The sequence below is a fragment of the Dama dama genome, chromosome 28, assembly GCF_033118175.1.
Source record: "Dama dama isolate Ldn47 chromosome 28, ASM3311817v1, whole genome shotgun sequence".
In the NCBI taxonomy this organism is placed as follows: domain Eukaryota; kingdom Metazoa; phylum Chordata; class Mammalia; order Artiodactyla; family Cervidae; genus Dama; species Dama dama.
In genome coordinates, this window is record NC_083708.1 from 8457498 (window position 1) to 8479821 (window position 22324).

The 22324-nt window shown below is 38.1% G+C and overlaps 1 protein-coding gene across 1 annotated transcript in view; it reads left to right on the top strand.

The window, feature by feature from the left end:
- The window catches only part of ADGRB3 (adhesion G protein-coupled receptor B3), an 840391-nt gene that overhangs the window by 463196 nt on the left and 354871 nt on the right, over positions 1 to 22324 (top strand). Inside the window, exon 16 of the mRNA XM_061131956.1 lies at positions 14065 to 14167. Coding sequence (XP_060987939.1) covers positions 14065 to 14167 — 103 coding nt within the window. The remainder of the gene's footprint in view (positions 1 to 14064; positions 14168 to 22324) is intronic.

A 22324-nucleotide genomic window follows, 5' to 3' on the forward strand; every position in this document is an offset into this window, starting at 1 on the left:
GCATTGGCAGGCGAGTTCTTTACCACTAGTGTCACCTGGGAAGCCCAAAATGCAGTAAAAAACACCTAACATTTACCATCTTAACCACTGTAAAGTGTACAGAATAGTAGTGTTGACTCTATGATATCTATTGTGCAACAGATTTCTAGAATTTTTTCACTTTGCATATTTCTTAAACAACAACTCCCCTTTTACCTCCTCCTCCTAGCCCCCAAAACCACCATTCTACTTTCTGCTTCTGAAAATTTGACTATTTTAGGTAACCTTGTATAAATGAAATCATACAGTATTTGTCTTTTTATTACTGGCTTATTTCACTTGGCATGATGTCCTCAAAATTTATCCGTGTTGTAACATAACACAGAATTTCCTTCTTTTTTAAGGCTGGATAATATTCCATCATCTGTATTAATTTACTTTCTTTATCCATTCATCTGTCAATAGACATTTAGGTTGCCTCCACCTCTTGGCTACTGCAGTGAACATGAGTGTATCAATATCTATTCGGGATCCTGTTTTCAATTTTTTAGGATATATAACTAGGAGTGGGATTTGTAGATCATATGGTATTTAAACTTTTGAGTTTTGAAGAATCTGTGTACTGTTTTCCATAGCAGGTACACCATTTCACATTCTCACCAACAGTGCAGAAGGCTTCCAATTTCCCCACGACCTACTCACTGCTTGTGATTTTCTGTTTTGTTGACAGTGGCCATCCTAATGGATGTGAAGTGATATTTCCTTGTGATTTTGATTTGCCTTTCCATGATAATTAGTGATGTTTGAGTATCTTTGCATATACTTATTGACCTTTCACATATAACCTTCATAGAGATATCTAAGTCTCTTGTCCTTTTCTCAGTCTTATTGTTTTCATTTTAGAATTTATTTATATATTCTCAATAATAATCCTTTATCATATATATAGCTTATACATATTCTGTCTTATTACATACTAGAATTTTTACTCTGACAGTTGTTTTCTTTACTATACTATTTTTAAAGACATATGACATACATATGTAGTACCACATGTCTATTTTAACTTTTATTGCCTGTACTTTTGGTGTCATATCAAAGAAATCATTGCTAAATTCAAAGTCATAAAGCTCTTCTATGTTTTAATCTAAGAGTTTTATTGTTTCAAATTTTATGGTCAACCTTGTCAAGAATAGTTAGACCATGTATGTGAGGGTTTATTTCTAGGCTCTCTATTCTATTCAATTGATGTTTATATGTTCTATCATCTGTCTTTATGCCAGTGCCATACTGTTTTCACTTACTATCACCTTGTAACATGTTTTGAAATCAAGAGGTATGGTACCTCCAGCTTTCATATTCTTTCTAAAGATTGTTTTGACTATTCAGAATCTTTTCAGATTCCATATGAATTTTAGAATTTTTTTCTATTTCTGCAAAAAGGTCATTAGAATTTTGATATGGGTTGCATTGATCTGTAGATTGCTTTGGGTATTATGGAAATTTTAACTGTATTAGGTCTTTCTGTTCATGAACACAGGTTGTCTTTCCATTTGCTTGTATTGTCTTTAATTTCTTTCAACAATGTTTTTTGGTTTTCAGTATACAATTCTTCACTTCCTTGGTTAAGTTTACTCCTAAGTATTTTATTCTCTTTGATGCTGTTGCAAATGTGATTGCTTTTCTAATTTCCTTTTAGGATTATTCATTGCTTGTGTTCTTGTTTAGTTCACTAATTCATGTCCAACTCTTTTGTCACCCCATGAACTGTAGCCCGCCAGGCTCTTCTGTCCATGGGATTTCCCAGGGAAAATTACTGGAGTGGGTTACAATTTCCTTCTCCAGGGGATCTTCCCAGCCCAGGGATCCTGAACTGGCAGGTGGATTTTTAACCACTAAGACACCAGGGAACCCCCATTGTTAGTGTACATAAATGCAAATGATTTTTGTGTGTTAATCTTGGGTCTTATAACTTATTCATGTGTTTATTAGTTCTAAGAGGGTTTTGGTGGAGTCTTTAGGGTTTTCTACATTTTAAGGTCATTTCACATGAAAGTGAGATAAATTTGTTTCTTCCTTTCCAATTTGGTTGCTTTTTGTTTCTTTCACTTTCCAGATTGTTAGGCTATTACAAAAGCCCTACTTGTTAACAATTCTAGGTCTAGTTTGAATAGAAGTGACAATATATTGCATACTTCCTTTGTTCATCAACTTACAGTGAACAATTTTGGTTTTTCAGCATTGGGAATGATGTTAGCTGAGGGTTTTTCAGGATGGCTTTATTATGTTGAGGTACATTCCTTCTAAACCTAATTGGTTGAAAGATTTTATCATTATACAGTATTGAAATTTTCAACTGAATTTTCTGCATCAGTTGAGATGATTGTGTAGTTTTTGTTCTTTTCAATGATTGTTGTTACACATCACTCAGTCGTGTTCTGCTCTGCAATCCCATGGATGGTAGCACACCAGGCTTCCTTGTCCTTCACCATCTCGGAGCTTGCTTAAACTCATGTCCACTGAGTCGGTGATACCATGGAACCAGCTCTTCCTCTGTCATCAACTTCTTCTCCTGCCTTCAGTCTTTCCTAGCATCAGTCAGCTTTTTGCATCAGGTGGCCAAAGTATTGTAGCTTCAGTTTCAGCATCAGTCCTTCCGATGAATACTTAGTACCAATTTCCTTTAGGATTGACTGGTTTGATCTCCTTGCTGTCCAAGGGACTCCTCAAGACTCTTCTCCAGCACCACAGCTGGAAGGCATCAGTTCTTCACTGCTCAACCTTTTTTATTGTCAATCTCTCACATCCATACCTGACTACTGGAAAATCATAGCTTTGACTATATGGACTTTTGTGGGCAAAATAATGTCTCTGCATTTTAATACACTGTCTAGGTTTGTCATAACTTTTCTTCCAAGGAGCAAGCCTCTTTTAATTTCACAACTGCAGTCACCATCCACACTGATTTTGGAGCCCCCCCAAAAAAATAAAGTATATCACTGTTTCCATTGTTTCCGCATCTATTTGCCCTAAAGTGATGGGACCGGATGCCATGATCTTAGTTTTCTGAATGTTGTGTTTTAAGCCAGCTTTTTCCACTCTCCTCTCACTTTCATCAAGAGGCTCTTTAATTCCTCTTCACTTTCTGCCATAAGGGTGGTTCATCTACATATCTGAGGTTATGATATTTCTCTGAGCAATCTTGATTCTAGCTTGTGATTCATCCAGCATGACATTTCACATGATGTACCCTGCATATATGTTAAATAAACAGGGTAATATATATATTGCATAGGAACCTGGAGTGTTAGGTCGATGAATCAAGGCAAATTGGAAGTGGTCAAACAGAAGATGGCAAGAGTGAATGTCGACATTCTAGGAATCAGTGAACTAAAATGGACTGGAATGGGTGAATTTCACTCAGATGACCATTATATCTACTACTGTGGGCAGGAATCCCTTAGAAGAAATGGAGTAGCCATCATGGTCGACAAAAGAGTCCGAAATGCAGTCCTTGGATGCAATCTCAAAAATGACAGAATGAACTCTGTTTGTTTCCAAGGCAAACCATTCAGTATCACAGTAATCCAAGCCTATGCCCTAACCAGTAATGCTGAAGAAGCTGAAGTTGATGGTTCTATGAAGACCTACAAGACCTTTTAGAACTAACACCCAAAAAAGATGTCCTTTTCATTATAGGGGACTGGAATGCAAAAGTGGGAAGTCAAGAAACACCTGGAGTAACAGGCAAATTTGGCCTTGGAGTACGGAATGAAGCAGGGCAAAGGCTAACAGAGTTTTGCCAAGAGAACGCACTGGTTCTTCCACTGGTTGGAAGAGGGGAACACCCTCTTCCAACAACACAAGAGAAGATTCTACACATGGACATCACCAGATGGTCAACATCGAAATCAGATTGATTATATTCTTTGCAGCCAAAGATGGAGAAGCTCTATACAGTCAGCCAAAACAAGACCAGGAGCTGACTGTGGCTCAGATCATGAACTCCTTATTGCCAAATTCAGACTTAAACTGAAGAAAGTAGGGAAAACCACTAGACCATTCAGGTATGACCTAAATCAAATCCCTTATGACTATACAGTGGAAGTGAGAAATAGATTTAAGGGACTAGATCTGATAGAGGGTCTGATGAACTATGGACAGAGGTTCGTGACATTGTACAGGAGACAGGGATCAAGACCATCCCCATGGAGAAGAAATGCAAAAAGGCAAAATGGTTGTCTGAGAAGACCTTACAAATAGCTGTGAAAAGAAGAGAAGCGAAAAGCAAAGGAGAAAAAGAAAGATATTCCCATTTGAATGCAGAGTTCCAAAGAATAGCCAGGAGAGAAGAGAAAGCCTTCTTCAGTGATCAATGCAAAGAAATAGAGGAAGACAATAGAATGGGCAAGACTAGAGATCTCTTCAAGAAAATTAAAGATACCAAGGGAACATTTCACGCAAAGATGGGTTCTATAAAGGACAGAAATGGCATGGACCTAACAGAAGCAGAAGAGATTAAGAAGAGGTGGCAAGAATACACAGAAGAACTGTACAAAAAAATCTTCATGACCCAGATAATCATAGTGGTGTGATCACTAACCTAGATCCAGACATCCTGGAATGTGAAGTCAAGTGGGCCTTAGAAAGCATCACTATGAACAAATTTAGTGGAGAGGATGGAATTCCAGTTGAGCTATTTCAAATGCTGAAAGATGATGCTGTGAAAGTGCTGTACTCAATATGCCAGCAAATTTGGAAAACTCAGCAGTGGCCACAGGACTGGAAAAGGTCAGTTTTCATTCCAATCCCTAAGAAAGGCAATCCCAAAGAATGCTCAAACTACCACACAATTGTACTCATCTCACACTCTAATAAAGTAATACGCAAAATTCTCCAAGCAAGGCTTCAGCAATACATGAACCGTGAACTTCCAAATGTTCAAGCTGGTTTTAGAAAAGGCAGAGGACCCAGAGATCAAATTGCCAATATCTGCTGGATCATCAAAAAAGCAAGAGGGTTCCAGAAAAAACATCTATTTGCTTTACTGACTACACCAAAACCTTCAACTATGTGGACCACAATAGACTGTGGAAAATTCTGAAGGAGATGGGAATACCAGACCACCTGACCTGCCTCTTGAGAAACCTATAAGCAGGTCAGGAAGCAACAGTTAGAACTGGACATGGAACAACAGACTGGTTCCAAATAGGAAAAGGAGTACATCAAGGCTGTATATTGTCACCCTGCTTATTTAACTTATATGCAGAGTACATCATGAGAAACGCTGGGCTGGAAGAAGCACAAGCTGGAATCAAGATTGCTGGGAGAAATATCAATAACCTCAGATATGCAGATGACACCACCCTTATGGCAGAGAGTGAAGAGGAACTAAAAACTCTCTTGATGAAAGTGAAAGAGGAGAGTGAAAAAGTTGGCTTAAAGCTTAACATTCAGAAAACTGAGATCATGGAATCTGGTCCCATCACCTCATGAGAAATAGATGGGGAGACAGTGGAAACAGTGTCAGACTTTATTTTTGGGGGCTCCAAAATCACTGCAGATGGTGGTTGCAGCCATGACATTAAAAGATGCGTATTCCTTGGAAGGAAAGTTATGAGCAACCTAGATAGCATATTAAAAAGCAGAGACATTACTTTGCCAACAAAGGTCCGTCTAGTCAAGGCTATGGTTTTTCCAGTGGTCATGTATGGATGTGAGAGTTGGACTGTGAAGCAAGCTGAGCAGTGAAGAATTGATATTTTTGAACTATGGTGTTGGAGAAGACTCTTGAGAGTCCCTTGGACTGCAAGGAGATCCAACCAGTCCATCCTAAAGGAGATCAGTCCTGGGTGTTCACTGGAAGGACTGATGCTGAAGCTGAAACTCCAGTACTTTGGCCACCTCATGCGAAGAGTTGACTCATTGGAAAAGACCCTGATGCTGGCAGGGATTGGGGGCAGGAGGAGAAGGGGATGACAGAGGATGAGATGGTTGGATGGCATCACCGACTCGATGGGCATGAGTTTCAGCGAACTCCGGGAGTTGGTGATGGACAGGGAGGCCTGGTGTGCTGCGATTCATGGGGTCACAAAGAGTCAGACACGACTGAGTGACTGAGCTGAACTGAACTGAATGTATAGCCTTGACATACTCCTTTCCCAATTTTGAACCAGTCCATTATTCCATATCTGGTTCTAACTGTTCCTTCTTGACCTGCATAAATATTTCTCAGGAGGCAGGTAGTCTGGTATTCCCACCTGTTTAAGAATTTTCTACAGTTTGTTGTAATCCACACAGTCAAAGGCTTTGGCATAGTCAGTGAAGCAGAAGTTGATACTTTTCTGGAATATTCTTGTTTTTTCCTTTGACCCAAAGGATGTTGTCAATTTGATCTCTGTTTCCTCTGGCTTTTCTAAGTGTAGCTTTAACATCTGGAAGTTCTTTGTTCACATGCTGTTGAAGCCTGGCTTCGAGAATTTTGAGCAATACTTTGCTAGCATGTGAGATGAGCACAGTTGTGCCGCAGTTTGAAGATTGATTGGCATTGCCTTTCTTTGGGATTGGAATGAAAACTGCCTATTTCCAGTTCTGTGGCCCCTGCTGAGTTTTCCAAATTTGCTGTCATATTGAGTGCAGCACTTTCACAGCATCATCTTTTAGGTTTTGAAATAGATCAACTGGAATTCCATCACCTCCACTAGTCTATTCGTAGTGATGCTTTATCAGGCCGACTTGACTTCACATTCCAGGATGTCTAGCTCTAGGTGAGTGATCACATCATTGTGGATATCTGGGTCATGAAGATCTTTTTTGTATAGTTCTTCTGTGTATTCTTGCTACTACTTCTTAATATCTTCTGCTTCTGTTAGGTCGAAAACATTTCTGTGCTTTATTGTGTCCATCTTTGCATTAATTGTTCCCTTGGTATCTCTAATTTCTTTGAATGGATCTCTAGTCTTTCCCATTCTATTCTTTTTCTCTGTTTCTTTGCATTGATGACTGAGGAAGGCTTTCTTATCTCTCCTGCTGTTCTTTGAAACTGTGCATTCAAACGGATATATCTTTCCTTTTCTCCTTTGCTTTTGCTCTCTTCTTTACTCAGCTGTTTGTAAGGCCTCCTCAGCCAACCATTTTGCCTTTTTTCACTTCTTTTTCTTGGGAATGGTTTTAATCACAGCCTTCTATACAATATTATGAACCTCTTTCCAAAGTTCTTCAGGCACTCTGTGTATCAGATCTAATCCCTGGAATCTATTTGTCACTTCCACTGTATAATCATAAGGGATTTGATTTAGGTCTTACCTGAATGGTGTAGTGGTTTTCCCTACTTTCTTAATTTAAATCTGAGTTTGGCAATAAGGAGTTCATGATCTGAGCCACAGTTAGCTCCTAGTCTTGTTTTTGCTGACTGTGTAGAGCTTCCCCATCATTGGCTGCAAAGAATATAATCGATCAGATTTTGGTGTTGACCATCTGGTGATGCCCATGTGTAGGGTCTTCTCTTGCGTTGTTGGAAGAGGGTGTTTGCTCTGACCAGTGCGTTCTCTTGGCAGAGCTCTGTTAGCCTTTGCCCTGCTTCATTTCATACTCCGACACCAAACTTGCCTGTTACTCCAGGTATCTCTTGACTTCCTACTTTTGCATTCCAGTCCCCTATGATGAAGAGGACATCTTGTTTTGGTGTTAGTTGTAGAAGGTCTTGTAGGTCTTTGTAGAACCATTGAACTTCATCTTCTTTGACTTCAGTGGTTTGGGCATAGCCTTATGTTACTGTGATACTGAATGGTTTGCCTTGGAAACAATCAGAGATCATTCTGTCATTTTTGAGATTGTACCCAAGTACTGCATTTCAGACTCTCTTGTTGACTATGAGGGCTACTCCATCTCTTCTAAGGGATTCTTGCCCACAGTAGTAGATGTATTGTCATATGAGTTAAATTCACGCATTTAATGGGTTTGGTCCATTTTAGTTCACTGATTCCTAAAATGTCAACGTTCACTCTTGCCATCTCCTGTTTGACCACTTCCAATTTACTCTGATCCATGGATCTAACTTTCCAGGTTCCTATGCAGTATTGCTATTTACAGCTTTGGACCTTGCTTCCATCATGTCACATCCACAACTGGGTGTTTTTTCGCTTTGACTCTATTTCTTCATTCTCGCTGGCGTTATTTCTCCGCTCTTCTGCAGTAGCATACTGGGCACCTACCGACCTGGGGAGTTCATCTTTCAGTGTCATATCCTTTTGCCTTTTCATGTTGTCGGGAGAGTGATTTAATTTCCTTGGTTCTGTTGCACCGCAACAAAGATTTGAAATGATGGACCAGTGTTACAGCTTGTTTACGGCTCAGAGCTTTATTTGGCAAACAAAGGATCGTATGCCCTCAAGGCGTGAGGGCAGGTCACCCCCAAGGAGAGGCCTCAGCCTTATTTGATTCCCTCTTTTATAAGTTTTTTCCTTCCCCCTCACTTGCTCTGTGCAAATTAGGACTCACCAGGAAGGGGATGTGTTTGTTTCACCTGAGTTTCTCATTCCATCCATGGATTTTCTTTTGTTCCATTTTCACATGCTTTCCCCTGTGTCTTTTAGCCACTGCTGTTTTGGACTCCTCTTTCCTATTTTAACTACCTACCGATACTGTTCACGGGGTTCTCAAGGGAAGAACACTGAAGTGGTTTGCTATTCCCTTCTCCAGTGGACCATGTTTTGTCAGAACTCTCCACCATGACCCATCTGTCTTGGGTGGCCATACACAGCTTGGCTTATAGTTTCTTTGAGTTAGACATGCTGTGATCAGTGTGATCAGTTTGGTTAGTTTTCTGTGATTGTGGTTTTCATTCTGTCTGACCTCTGAAGTGTAAGGATAAGAAGCTTGTGGAAACTTCCTGATGGGAGGGACTGGCTATGGGGTAATCTGGATCTTGCTCTGATTGTGGGGGGAGGGCATGCTCAGTAAATCTTTAGTCCAATTTTCTGTTGATGGGCAGGGCTGTGTTCCCTCCCAGTTGTTAGACCTGAGACCAAACAATGATAGGTGACCTCCTTCAAAAGGATTTATGCCAGCACTCCCCACAACTCCCAAGAATGTTGTATTCAGTGTCCCTGACCCTGTGGCAGGCCACTGTCGGCCCACGCCTCCACCGGAGACTCCTGGATGCTCACAGGCAAGTCTGGCTCAGTCTTTTTTGGGGTCACTGCTCCTTTCTCCTGGGTCCTGGTGTGCACAGGTTTTGTTTGTGCCCTCCAAGAGTCTGTTTCCCCAGTCCTGTGTAAGTTAGTTCTGTAATCAAATCCCACTGGCCTCCAAAGTCAAATTCCCTGGGGGTTCTCAGTCGCTTTGCTGATCCCCAGGCTGGGAAATCTGTTGTGGGCCCTAGAACTTTTAGAACAGTGTGAAAACTTCTTTTTAGGTACATATATTATAATTGTTATATATCCTCCTGGTGAATTGACCCTTTTATCATTAACTAATATTCTTCTTTGTCCCTTATTATAGTTTTTGCTTAAAGTCTGTTTTGTCGATAGAAATAGATCCATTCCTGCTCTCTGTGGGTTACCATCTCTAAGGAGTATCATTTTACATCTTTCACTTTCAACCTGTCCCTGACCTTATACCTAAAGTGAGTCTCTTGTAAAGAGATGCATTGCATGTTGTCATCACTTTTTTACTCTCTTTAAGAAATGGGTCATGTACCCTATGCTACTTTAAGCCTTTTTAAAAATGTGAAGAATAACTTGAGCCTTCTTTGAATAAAGAACTCCACACATTTTAAAATGTTTTAGGTTCTGACTAGCACAAATCTCAAGGACAAGAAAGAACTTTATTACTTTAGTCATGAAATCCATTTAGCTGTGAGATCTGCTTTTCTAGCAGCGAATACAAATGTGAACCCAGCCAGGAAGCATTAGCAGATCACAAAGTCTGACATGACACACACGGGGCCAGCTACTCACTTATGCAAATTAGAACAAGTTGATGGAATAAATTAAAGTAATTTTGTACACTGCATATTTTTTAGAAGGAACTACTGCATAATGTGTATTTGCTTGCTTTTCCTTCACTAAATATTTGGATACTGTGATACTGACATTATATTTTAAAACTTGGTCAAAAGTATAATATTTTTTTGGTATATTGTCAGTGTCATTCTAATATGTGTTATCACTAAAATGTGCCAAACATAATGTACTCAGGATACATAAATGCTGGATACTAATATTGTCCTCCTTGAACTAAAATCTTATGGAAGGAGAGACATACATAGTATTAATGGGTGCTGTGACAGAGCTAGTATATATTAGTAACACAAAGTGAAAGGGGTACTCACATAAATGTGATGAGAATATCCATCTCCATAAATACATTAATGCATATCCCTTCCCAAATGTATTCTAAATAAAGATATTACACATATGAACACACAGTTGCTCTCCCTGCTACATATACATAGTCCAGTTCAGTTGCTCAATTGTGTCTGACTCTTTGAGACCCCATGGACTACAGCATGCCAGGCCTCCCTCCCTGTCCATCACCAACTCCCAGAGTCCACCTAAACTCATGTCCATTGAGTCGGTGATGCCATCCAACCATCTCATCCTCTGTTGTCCCCTTCTCCTCCTGCCCTCAATCTTTCCCAGCATCAGGGTCTTTTCAAATGAGTCAGTTCTTCGCATGAGGTGTCCAAAGTATTGGAATTTCAGCTTCAGCATCAGTCCTTCCAATGCACACCCAGGACTGATCTCCTTTAGGATGGACTGGTTGGATCTCCTTGCAGTCCAAGGGACTCTCAAGAGTCTTCTCCAACACCACAGTTCAAAAGCATCAATTCTTCAGCGCTTAGAATTCTTTATACTCCAACTCTCACATCCATACATGACCACTGGAAAAACCATAGCCTTGACGGACCTTTGTTGGCAAAGTAATGTCTTTGCTTTTTAATATGCTGTCTAGGTTGGTCATAACTTTCCTTCCAAGGAGCAAGCGTCTTTTAATTTCATGGCTGCAGTCACCATCTGCAGTGATTTTGAAGCCCAAGAAAGTAAAGTCTGACACTGTTTCCCCATCTGTTTGCTATGAAGTGATGGGGCCAGATGCCATGATCTTAGTTTTCTGAATGTTGAGCTTTAATCCAACTTTTTCACTCTCCTCTTTCACTTTCATCAAGAGGCTTTTTAGTTCCTCTTCACTTTCTGCCATAAGGGTGGTGTCATCTGCATATCTGAGGTTATTGATATTTCTCCCAGCAATCTTGATTCCAGCTTGTGCTTCATCCAGCCCAGCATTTCTCATGATGTACTCTGCATATAAGTTAACCCTAACACATACACACATACTTACCAAAAGCCATAAGGTGGAATTCATCTTCTAGGAACCTTCTCCACCAGGCTGATTGAGTAACAGACTAAATACGCTACAGAAAGTAATTTATCTAAGCCACTTGGTTCTCCACAGCCCAGTTTCCTGAGGCTAAAATCTCCACAAGCCTGAACACAAAAAGAACTTCATAAATATCTTAACAAAGTATAAATTCCTATTTGGAATCCTCACATCTGTATATCCCAATAAATTATTCACTTATACATCTTCTAAAATTATAATACAGTTTCTGTATAATATCAATTTAACTAACAGTTGTTAAAATTAGCATTTTATAATCTTTTGGTTTTATTTATAGCAGGATAACAGGATTATAAACAAGACCAGAATAAAGGAGTAGACTGAATTTGGGCAATGTGTAAATATTTTTGTTTCAGGTAAACTCCCTGAACTCAAATATATTCATTCCTGAGAAGGAAACTTGTATCTATGTCCTAGGACTGTCCTGTGGGAGAAATCTCAATATTTTATTTTATTTTTTTTTTCTTTTTGGTGGCGACACACGAGCATTTTCCCCAACTCCAGTGTTTTATACATACACACACACACACACACACACACATATGTATGACAAGATATATATATGTATGTATATAGTGTTTCTGAGAATCCTGTCAGATCTGCTAATATAATTAGTCCCTAGCATCAATTTACAGTTAATCCCATCTACTCTCCTTTGGTCCCCTGATCACTTCTGCTCATGGAAAAACAGGAAAAAGTCAGTTTGAAAAGAAAGCTTGGCATTTAGAGCTTACTTCTATATCCTTCTCAATATATCTTATCTTCAGCTGACTCATTAATATTAAATGAAATAAAGAACAGTGAACCAGCCCTTCGTTGTTTGCAAACACACTCCTATAAAGAATATTAAAAACAAATTACTTTGTTGGTTTTTTTTTTTTTTTTTTTACTATTTGATGTTAGACTGGATACCATGAAACTTCATGAGTAAAGAATTTTGTTATTTGACATTGCTAAATACAAGAGAGATGGGTTAAAATGTTATCCCACTCAGAATATGTTTATAGTCTCTCTGCTAGTAAATATTCTTGCAAGTGTGGTACACTTGGTATTTTTTTTTTCCTGGTGAAATCTTGTGGCAAATATTATCTCATTAGAGAAAGCATTTTCACAAAGAATGTGAGGTTTGACAAGATTCTACAATATTGGAATTATATAACTTTGATGATATAGACATTTTAGAAAACCATATGGCAGTAACTTAAAAAAATTAAACATGCTTTTACCACATGAGCAAGCAATTCTACCCATACTCGAGACATGTGAAAATATGTGTCATCCAGAATGTATGCATACCAGTTATTCATAATAGGCAAATATGGAATAGCTACTCAAAATCATAAAAGCTAAAAATCAGAAGCATCCTAAATATTGCTCATTGAAATGGTGAGTAGATCAGAAATTGCATATCATGAAATTCTACTTAGCTATAAAGACAAACAGGATGGATGCATCTCAAAAGCATTATGGTGTATGAATTAAATACAAATGTGTATGTACTGTGTGATTTAATTTAAATGAAATTCTTAAAAGGCATAGTTACAGTGACAACCTGTCTGTGGTTTCCTGGAACCCTGGAGATGGGAAAGGATCAAGTATAAAGAGTCTTCAGGAAACTGGAGGGTTATCTGAGTTTGGTGGTACAGTTACCGAAAGCTTTCGACTACTGACTTAAAAGTGATGAATTTTATTAACTATAAATATTGCCTTAAGCAACAAAAAATATGGAAAAATTAAGTGAGTTTGTCTTGATACCTGTTATGCGTTCCCCGGAATAGTAAATGATTTGTGGAAGAGCAGGTGCTTTATTTCCTATCAAGAAGGAAGGAATGTATACATCTTCAAACAGCTCAAATACAATAAAATCTTTAAATTTCTTTATAATAGAAGGTGTAAAACACTTTATACCTGTTGGATAAAAACATGTGCAAGAAACATCTGGTTCAGTTTTATAGGTTTATACTTATAGGTATTTTTTGTAGCTTATAAATATAATTATTTTGTAAACTTCTTTGTGAGTGAACTATATTGGTGAGATGTTTCAAAATGCAAATGTGTTCCTTATATCTAGCATATTGAGATAAAGAAGTGGCCTGAAAATCTCTTTTGTTGAAATGAATGGTGGTCAGTAATTAGCAACATTTATTGATATTTAAATTCTACTTGTTTTCATTCTACACTACTTACCAGTCATTCATCCTAATGAATTTTGAAAAAGTTAAAAAAAATGCCAAGACAGCACTTTGCAAGAAAAGTATCTGGTCTCTTAGATACCAAAAATGTTAAGTCCACCTTGAGATAAATGGATTCTATTCCTTTAAAGATTGCCTGAAGGTTTGAATTCACAATACATCTATCTCACAGGTGAATCAGATGTAAGTAATCGAAAGCTTGTCAACGCTATTGCTTTTCTATCTTTCCTGCATTTAAAATAGTAACAGTCAGCAATAGCTTTTTCCCTCTAAAGTTTTCTAGTTCCAGGTAGGGTATATTTATAACAAGAAATCAACTATATCTTTCCATGAATACTACTTCAGGATCATGTTTTAAATCTGTTTGTGCAGTTTCTATGTCTTTGCCTAGATACATTTATTAAAAATGTCATCACAACATGTACTGCACATAGGAATTAATATTTCTTTTCAATCCTTTCTCCTTTTAATCATAATTATTCTGTTTCAGAAATTATACTGTCGTCAATTCCAAAATCATCGTGGTCACCATAAGGCCTGAACCCAAAACAACTGATTCATTCCTGGAGATAGAGCTAGCTCATTTGGCTAATGTAAGTATCATTCATTTAGCTTTGAGTTTCTTATAGAATTGACCTTTTAAAGAGGTTAATAGTCATTCTGTTGACTAATAAGACCAGAACACATTTTCTAAACTCTTGAGTTGCAAATGAATTTATCTGTTATGAAGATATGTGTTATATAAAAACAAGATGACATATTATCCTATGTTTTTGTTCCTAATAAAACTCTCAGTTTCTCCAATATAATACTTAATAGTTTGTCAGTGCCTACATCTTTATTGGGCTCTAAGCTAGGCAATGGGGGATGTCAAGATGGGAACCAATCTCGCTACCTAGTGAGGAAGGCTATGATATAAGATGCATGCAGCAACAGAAGCTCCAGACGTAACGCCAAGGGGAGTGCTGTCCTGCAGGGTACCCCAGGGTTGGAGAGTGGGGGGAGTGGCTTTATAAAGTTCTACACTCAGGATCAGAGGAGGCTACTTGTAACTGCCTGGGTGTTGCAGTGATCAAAAGCCAAATCTTCCATCTAGAATGACAAGAATTCATCCAACTGCAAATGAAATTCTTCAGACCTTGTTTAGGCCATATACAGAAATTTAAAACATATACTTATCCTTTATACATTCACCTCAGATAACCTAACTCATTGATTTCAGGGGCAAAGAAGGTAATTCCTATTAAGGCTGTCTTAATTGTGCTTTTACAATGCCTGCATTCAAGTAAGACCATCTCCTATGTTGTACATACATAGTTCTTTTTTTATTATTCCTCGCAAATTTTCTATGTACTTGGCTTTTACAGACAATTAATGGAAGCACAAAGTGATTGTCATTTTCCCAAAGTGAATGACATAATGGAATTTATTCCCACATCCTTTAGTTATAATACCTGTACTTTTCCCAGTATTTTATAATTTCTGATGTTAAAGAATTCAGATTCATTTTATTAAAAAATGACAATCATCTTTCCTATAAACCAGTTTTTAAAAAGCTGTTCTGGCTTCTTAGATTGTTTAATGAAAACCTCACATCTCTCAGCACTGATTTTTAAACATTATGATTAATATTTTAACTATCAGGTCTTTTCTCACTTTTGCCAAAATGTGTCCATACTGGTTCTGTCTAACTTTTGACAGTGTGTTTTATTTCTATTATATGTACTTCTTCATAACTTATAATGGCTCTAATATCACTACTGAATTGAAAACTAAGAGATACTTTCAATGTTATTTTTGAATAAGGAAATTGCTTCTTTGCTTGTTCAACATGTATTATAAAATATTTATTTACATATTTGTCTATATATTTTTATCATGATAATGTCTATTGAGTTATAAGCATTGGTGAAGAATATTAAGACATATTAATTGACTGCATTGCTCCTTGTTTCTTAGGGAGAAAAACTTCTATAATTGAGCATTCACAAAACTTTCCTAAATACAGATTAAATCACTATTGAGAACTCAAAGAACATGTTAATTAAATGGCATTTTTCTCATAAATTGAAGACAGATTAACTTTAAAATAGTGTTGATAAAACAGTCTCATTATTTCAATTGAATAGAACTATTTGAAATGAACATATTTGAGCTTTGAGTCACACTTTTCTGGCAGCATATTTTGTCAATTCAATTTCAAAGAGATACAGTGCATCTAAAAAGTTATTTTCTACATATGGACATATGGAAACTAGAGTATATGGTCAATACATTTTATGAAGCCCCAGCTAGATTCTGGAGTGGCAGTGAGTCAGCGTATAAGCGTGATGAGCTGATTACCACAAGTCACTGAGAATTGGTTCTTTCAGTATTTTGAGTAAGTGAGTTGACCAGATTTCCAAAACAATACTATCCCACCGCCAAAGGCCTGGATCAGAGAGAATATAGACAAATCTGTTACACAGAGGGGCTGAGGGAGAAGAAGAGACGTTTACTCTGGAGAAGAAATGCCCCGAGGCGTTCCCACGCTTGTGGGTCCTGGGTCAGAGCAGCACCCACCTGTGCGTGTCCTCAGAGACGCCTGACTCCAGGCCCCGTGGCGGAGATGCTCTTGCTGCTTCATTGCTCATCTTTCCTCCACTTTATAAATCCCTCCCACACATACTTCTTCATGCTCTACTGCTTGAAGTTTCTGTGCTTGTTGTGTTTATACTCACCATGCAGATTAGATTATATTAAAGACTTTATTGGTCACTGAGGGAAGGAATATATGTCTGGTTTATTGAATGTCTTATAAAGTATATTCTTTATTTTCATTGATGAGATAGTCAAAAGAGCCTAAGCTGGCATAAAATATTCTTCACTAAAATGTGGAGAAAAGATGTATCTCAAACATGAAAATTAAAGTGGATTACAACAAACACAAGTTTGATTATAACTATATTGGCACAGATATATTATCACTGGTATTGCCTTCAAAGTTGACCTGTTTCAAATATGACATCTTGCTAATATCATAACTGTCTACTTTCACCTGTTTTCTTATACCAAATGTATCTGCTGCACTTTACTAAGCTCAGCAGAGAACAATGACTTACAAACTTTATCTGTTGCATATACCATGTGCAGGAAAAGGAAGAATGAAAATTAATAGTTCTAATGAGTCTAGGGGAAAGCCTGTTAGTGTTTGTTTTTTTTAAAAAAGTGTTCTTTTAAAAAAAAAAAAAAAAACAGGCTTTTTAACAAATAGCATTTAAAGTGTGTTATGTATAATGAGACCCTTGGGAACTGGTAGGACTAGGTAACAGAACATGGAATCTTGAAATTCCATATTGTATTCAGCAAAGCCATTTGCAGTTTTAACCAGCTCATAAGTCATTAAAGAGTAAGATACTATTTTTAGTTCAGTTTTCTAGGCTCATGCCTTTATTATTATAATTTGCAGAGTCCACTTTTGTGGTCTTTAGCACTTGAACACAGCAATTGCTTGATTATTAGAAATACCAAATTTGCTTTTCGCAGAAAAGTAATTTTGTTTTCCCTATTATATTACTTAAGTATTGTTAGACTCCGTAATGTGCAAGGAAAGTTAATACATTTATTGAAAGTAATTATTGGGACCTAAATAAGGGGAGTCGAGTGGGTCTGTAAGTATACACATAAGGAAACACACATACACACACATACACCCACCAGTAGGATGCCTTGGTGGGTGTCAGCAGGCCCTGACAGATCTGGGTCTGCTGAATTTCCAAGATATATAACATCCTTATCTTTAAAGATGAGTTAAAAGAATTTTAGTTTTCCTGTGCTCTATCAGCTTTGCAAGCCTGCAGTCCCCTTTTTCCATAGAGTTCCATTTCTGGTAGAGGGATAGCTTGACCCACACTAGCCTGCAGTCTCTGCAGTCAATTTTTGTCTTTACTTTTCTTTCTTTCCCTGAGTAATAGCTTTCATGGTCCAGGTACGGTGAACCTGCTATCTTTCAGTATTAAGAAAAATCTACTGGGTTTATTTATGGTTCTCAAATTGGTCATGTTTACAAATGATCTCATGGGAAGCGGGCTTGTAGGTTTTATTTTCTTTGCCACATTTGCTTGTATACTAATAGGATCTACCTAACAAATTAAGGAGTTTGTTTTATGTTTATAAACTAAAATTAGTCATGAGCCATGGCCTTTGTAAATCATCATGGAAAACTGTGATGAATATGCTTTTTACCATTAGGGAGCATGAGAAACAATGAAGAGAAATCCCCACATTCATTAGTGGGTATTTTCATGAACAGCACAGGCCAATAACAATCCAAGGAATTGAAAATCACTTGGCAAAGCTTAAGAATGCTTTCAGTCTATGCGTTTGTAATTTCCACAGAGAGAGATTTGTATCCCTTTACTTTTTAAGTTACTTTTCTACCCTAGCTTGTGTCCAGTTGGAAGAGATTTCTGATGTTTTGCCCGCCCAAAACTCTTGGTAGTTTTAATGGGAGAGTCTTGAAATGCTAACTAGACAAGCAGATTGATGGTTCTGCCCACAGCTAAAATTGAGATAGAAATTATTCTCTAGCTACAGTTTTTTTGGTTATATCCTAAATTCCTAAACTTGAGTAAGCATTCTTCCCACTTACATTTCAAATTCAGTTTATTTTTATTCATAATACAGCATTGTTATTCTTCAAAAAGGTTTTAGACTAATTATGCTATTGTTGGAGCAAACATTTTCGGTTGAGTCAGGCATTTTGGGCATATGAGTTAAAATGGTCCTTGTCACATCTACTCAGTTATGCTATTGTAGTGTGACAGCAACCATAGACAGTATGTAAAAATGGGTGTGGTTCTGTTACAACAAAATATGATTTACCAAAGTAGGTAGCAAGCCAGATTCAGTCCCTGGAATGCATATATTATCACCCCCTGTATGGTAAAGAGAATGTAACCCCACCAGGATGCCCATGTCTTAACCCCCATAACTTGTGAGTATATTATAGGTCAGAAGGGAATTTGCAGATGTGATGAAGGGTAAGAATGCTGAGATGGGGCAGATATCCTAAATTATGTGAGTTGGTCCAATTCACATGAACCTTTAAAACTGGAAAGCCTTTCTCAGCTATGGTCAGAGAGATGCAAGGTAGTAAGGACTCAACCTGCAATCGCTGACTTTGAAGATGAAGGAATATGACCGAAAACCAAAGAATACGGACAGACTCTAAAAGCTGAAAACAAGCCCTGGTTGTCAACAAAGAAGAAAGCATGGACCTCACTCCTACAACTGCAGAAGCTCAATTCTGCTGAGACCTGAATGAACCTAGATGCGGATCCATCCCCAAATCCAGAAAGGACTACAATCCTGTTAGCATTCCAGCCTTGTGAATCTCTTGAGCAGAAATCCAGCTAAGTTCACAAAGACTCCTGACACAGAGAAACTGTGAGATAATAAATTTGTGTTGTTCTATGCTGCTAAGAGTGTGTTAATTCATAGTAGCAGCAATAGAAAACTAATAACCTGTATTTGCATTAGAACATTGCAAAATCAAGTTTTTATTATGAAAAAAATATATATGTGTACCTTAACAGATAAACTACAATAATAATCATATACTTCTCAGTGAAAGTCAGTCAGCAACTACAGATTACATGGTGGCCTGCTGATTATCATGCCAACAATGAATCACCAGACAATGAGATGGCCACTGTAAGCTGGTAATGGGATGTTAGGGAAAATTGGAGGATACAGGAGCAACTCTGACATTTGTAGATGTGTTGTGCTCTTAAAGAAGCTGGAGAAACTTCTCTGCTGGCAGCTGATACATTGAAACTGTCCAAAACAGTCCAGCCAGCTCTTGTCTTTGCCAGGACCCCATGAAAATACTACTGGGACACGTTGTTACATCCTTTTGGATTTAAAAGAAGAAGCCAAAGCTGTATGCTATATCTATACCGAATCTAGTTAGCAATCAGACATGAGGAAGACTAAGACATATACGTGGAGACAATGATTTTCTTTGAAGGATATACATGTAAATAATTTCTGATAGTGGTTCTACTTATACTACTTCCTCTATTTCAATAGAAAAATATGTGTCAGGAAGTAATGTACATTCTGTGATTGGTGATATAGCTAAGGAATCAGAGAAGCAAGCAGTTGCCACATCCACAAAACCAGTGTCCTCTGGTTAATGTGGATTCCTGAGTATCCAGATAGCAGAAGCTGAATCAGATGCATACCCTCCCTGTGTGCTAACTGAATAGCTCCCAGCTCCTGGAGGACGTGACTTGTCCTGACAGAACCATATTCTGAATTTCTCACTTCACTGCCCTATATACCATTCTGCTTTACCTAAAGACAGCTCTTTCTTTTCCATCTTCTTGATTTCACTCATTCTCAGTGCTTTGCTTTCCATAAAACTCATGCAAATAAATGGAAAAATTCTATGTCTCCATGTCCTTTTAAGCAATAACACAGTGTTGCATTCTCAGTGAGGTTCTTTGGACTCCAGGTGTATCTCAGCTACCCTATCAAAAAAAATGAGAGTTAGACCCAGGCATAGCTGTCATAGCTGTTTTTAAGTATCATTTAAAAATACTAAAATATTCTTGAAAACCTTAAGAAGTGTGGAGAACATGCAGCAAATGATTCCTGTTACTGAGCTGCATATTATTTTCAATGACATCATCCCCTTAGGTGGTGTAGTATACTTTCAGGGATTATAAAGATGTTTATTTGTTAAAAGATATACAGAAAGGGCTCCTGCTCACTATTCTGTTTTAGTGACCTGTCAGAGATATGAGTGTGGAAAGATTTACCTCTACCAGAATCCTACTTCCCTTAGAATGCATTCCTGAGCTTTATAAGATGTGGCTCTTCTCAAGCAGTGCTTGAATTATAGGCAAGATATAAATTAGTCTTTTGTGGGTCACATCAGGTGTTTTGGGAATGTTCTTAGGAATTCCCAAAATCTGTTTGTGCAGTTATTTAACCATTACAATTAAAAGTGGGATAGAAGTGGAGGATAAGCTTAGCAAAATCCAGGTCTTTTTAATGTAATGCCTTTACATATAAAATTTCAGAAATAGAGGCTTTGTAATGTCAGTTGAGCAGTCTCTCTCCTCTCCATGTGCAAGAACTCAAGGCGCTCAATCACTGGAGGATGCGACAGAAGGACTTGCCCTGGAACTTATGACCCAGAGCTCTGGAAATGTTGAAACAGTGACAAGAAGGTCACTGCCCTTCTCCGCGTCCTTTGAAGTTTTGTCTACAAGCTTGCTTTTCCTCTACAGACAAGAGGACATTTTTGTTTCAAGAGGGCTATGAAAGGTACAGGAAAGTTAAGAGGCTTCCAGATTAGGAATTTACTGTGAAACATGAGGTCTAAACATTTGAACACTTCAAAGAAAAGCAAAGTGAAGTAGCCATGTTATTTCTGGTGTATGTCTGTGTGTGCGTGCATGCTCAGTCATCACTTCAGTCATGTCCAGCTTTTCTGCAGCCCCGAAGAACTGTAGCCCATCAGGCTCCTCTGTCCATGGGATTATCCCAGGAAGGATACTGGAGTGGGATGCTTTTTCCTTTTCCAGGGGCTCTTCCTGACCCAGGAATCAAACTGAAACTGTGTCTCCTGTGGCTCCTGCATTGGCAGGCAGATTCTTTACCACCTGAGCCAGCTGGGAAGCCCCAGTTTTGTGTCCATGATTCTACAAATGTAATGTGGATTAAAAATTATGAGGATTGGAGGGAGTAGTTGTTAGAATGTCTGCTCCTAGTTTAAGCCCCAATCTCAAAGTTCCTAAAGCCAAGGAACCTACCTTTTTAATTAACATCCTAGGTGATTCTAGAGTAAGTCCAGAGAAAACACCTTGAAAACATTAAGATAACAAGAGCATAATTAAGATTTCATGTGAATTGAATTTTTTCAGAACTTAAAAACTCCAAGGAAAACTTGAAGTAACTTGGTCAAAATTCATGTTTATTATGACTATCATCTTTTATGTAAACAAGCTCCTTCAGGTATTTGTTTAAATATCATCTTGTTGGTTCAGTTTTGTTCAGTTCAGTCACTCAGTCTTGTCCAACTCTTTGGAACCCCATGGACTGCAGCACGCCAGGCCTCCCTGTCCATCACCGACTCTTAGAACTTACTCAAACTCATGTCCATGGAGTTGGTGATGCCATCCAACCATCTCATCCTCTGTTGTCCCCTTCTCCTCCTGCCTTCAATCTTTCCCAGCATCAGGGTCTTTTCAAATAAGTCAACTCTTCGCATGAGGTGTCCAAAGTATTAGAGTTTCAGCTTCAACATCAGTTCTTCCAATGAACATTCAGGACTAATTTCCTTTAAGATGGACTGGTTGGGTCTCCTTGCAGTCCAAGGGACTCTCAAGAGTCTTCTCCAACACCACAGTTCAAAAGCATCAATTCTTCGGTGCTCGGCTTTCTTTACAGTCCAACTCTCACATCCATACATGACTACTGGAAAAATCATAGCCTTGACTAGATGGACCTTTATTGGCAAGCGTTATTGGTTAAGCCTTCTCAATATACAAAATTGCAATCCATTCACTTCCCAGTCTTTCCCACTCAGTGTGATCTACTTTTCAATACAGTACATATTGCCACCTAGCATATTATGTATTTCCTTGGGTTCTTTGTCTCTCTCCCTGCCCCCTTCATTATAGGTAAGTCTGTGAGGCAAAGGCTTTGTTTTGTTCAATGCTGTGTCCCCAATGCCTCCAAGTTATCCTGAATGTAAC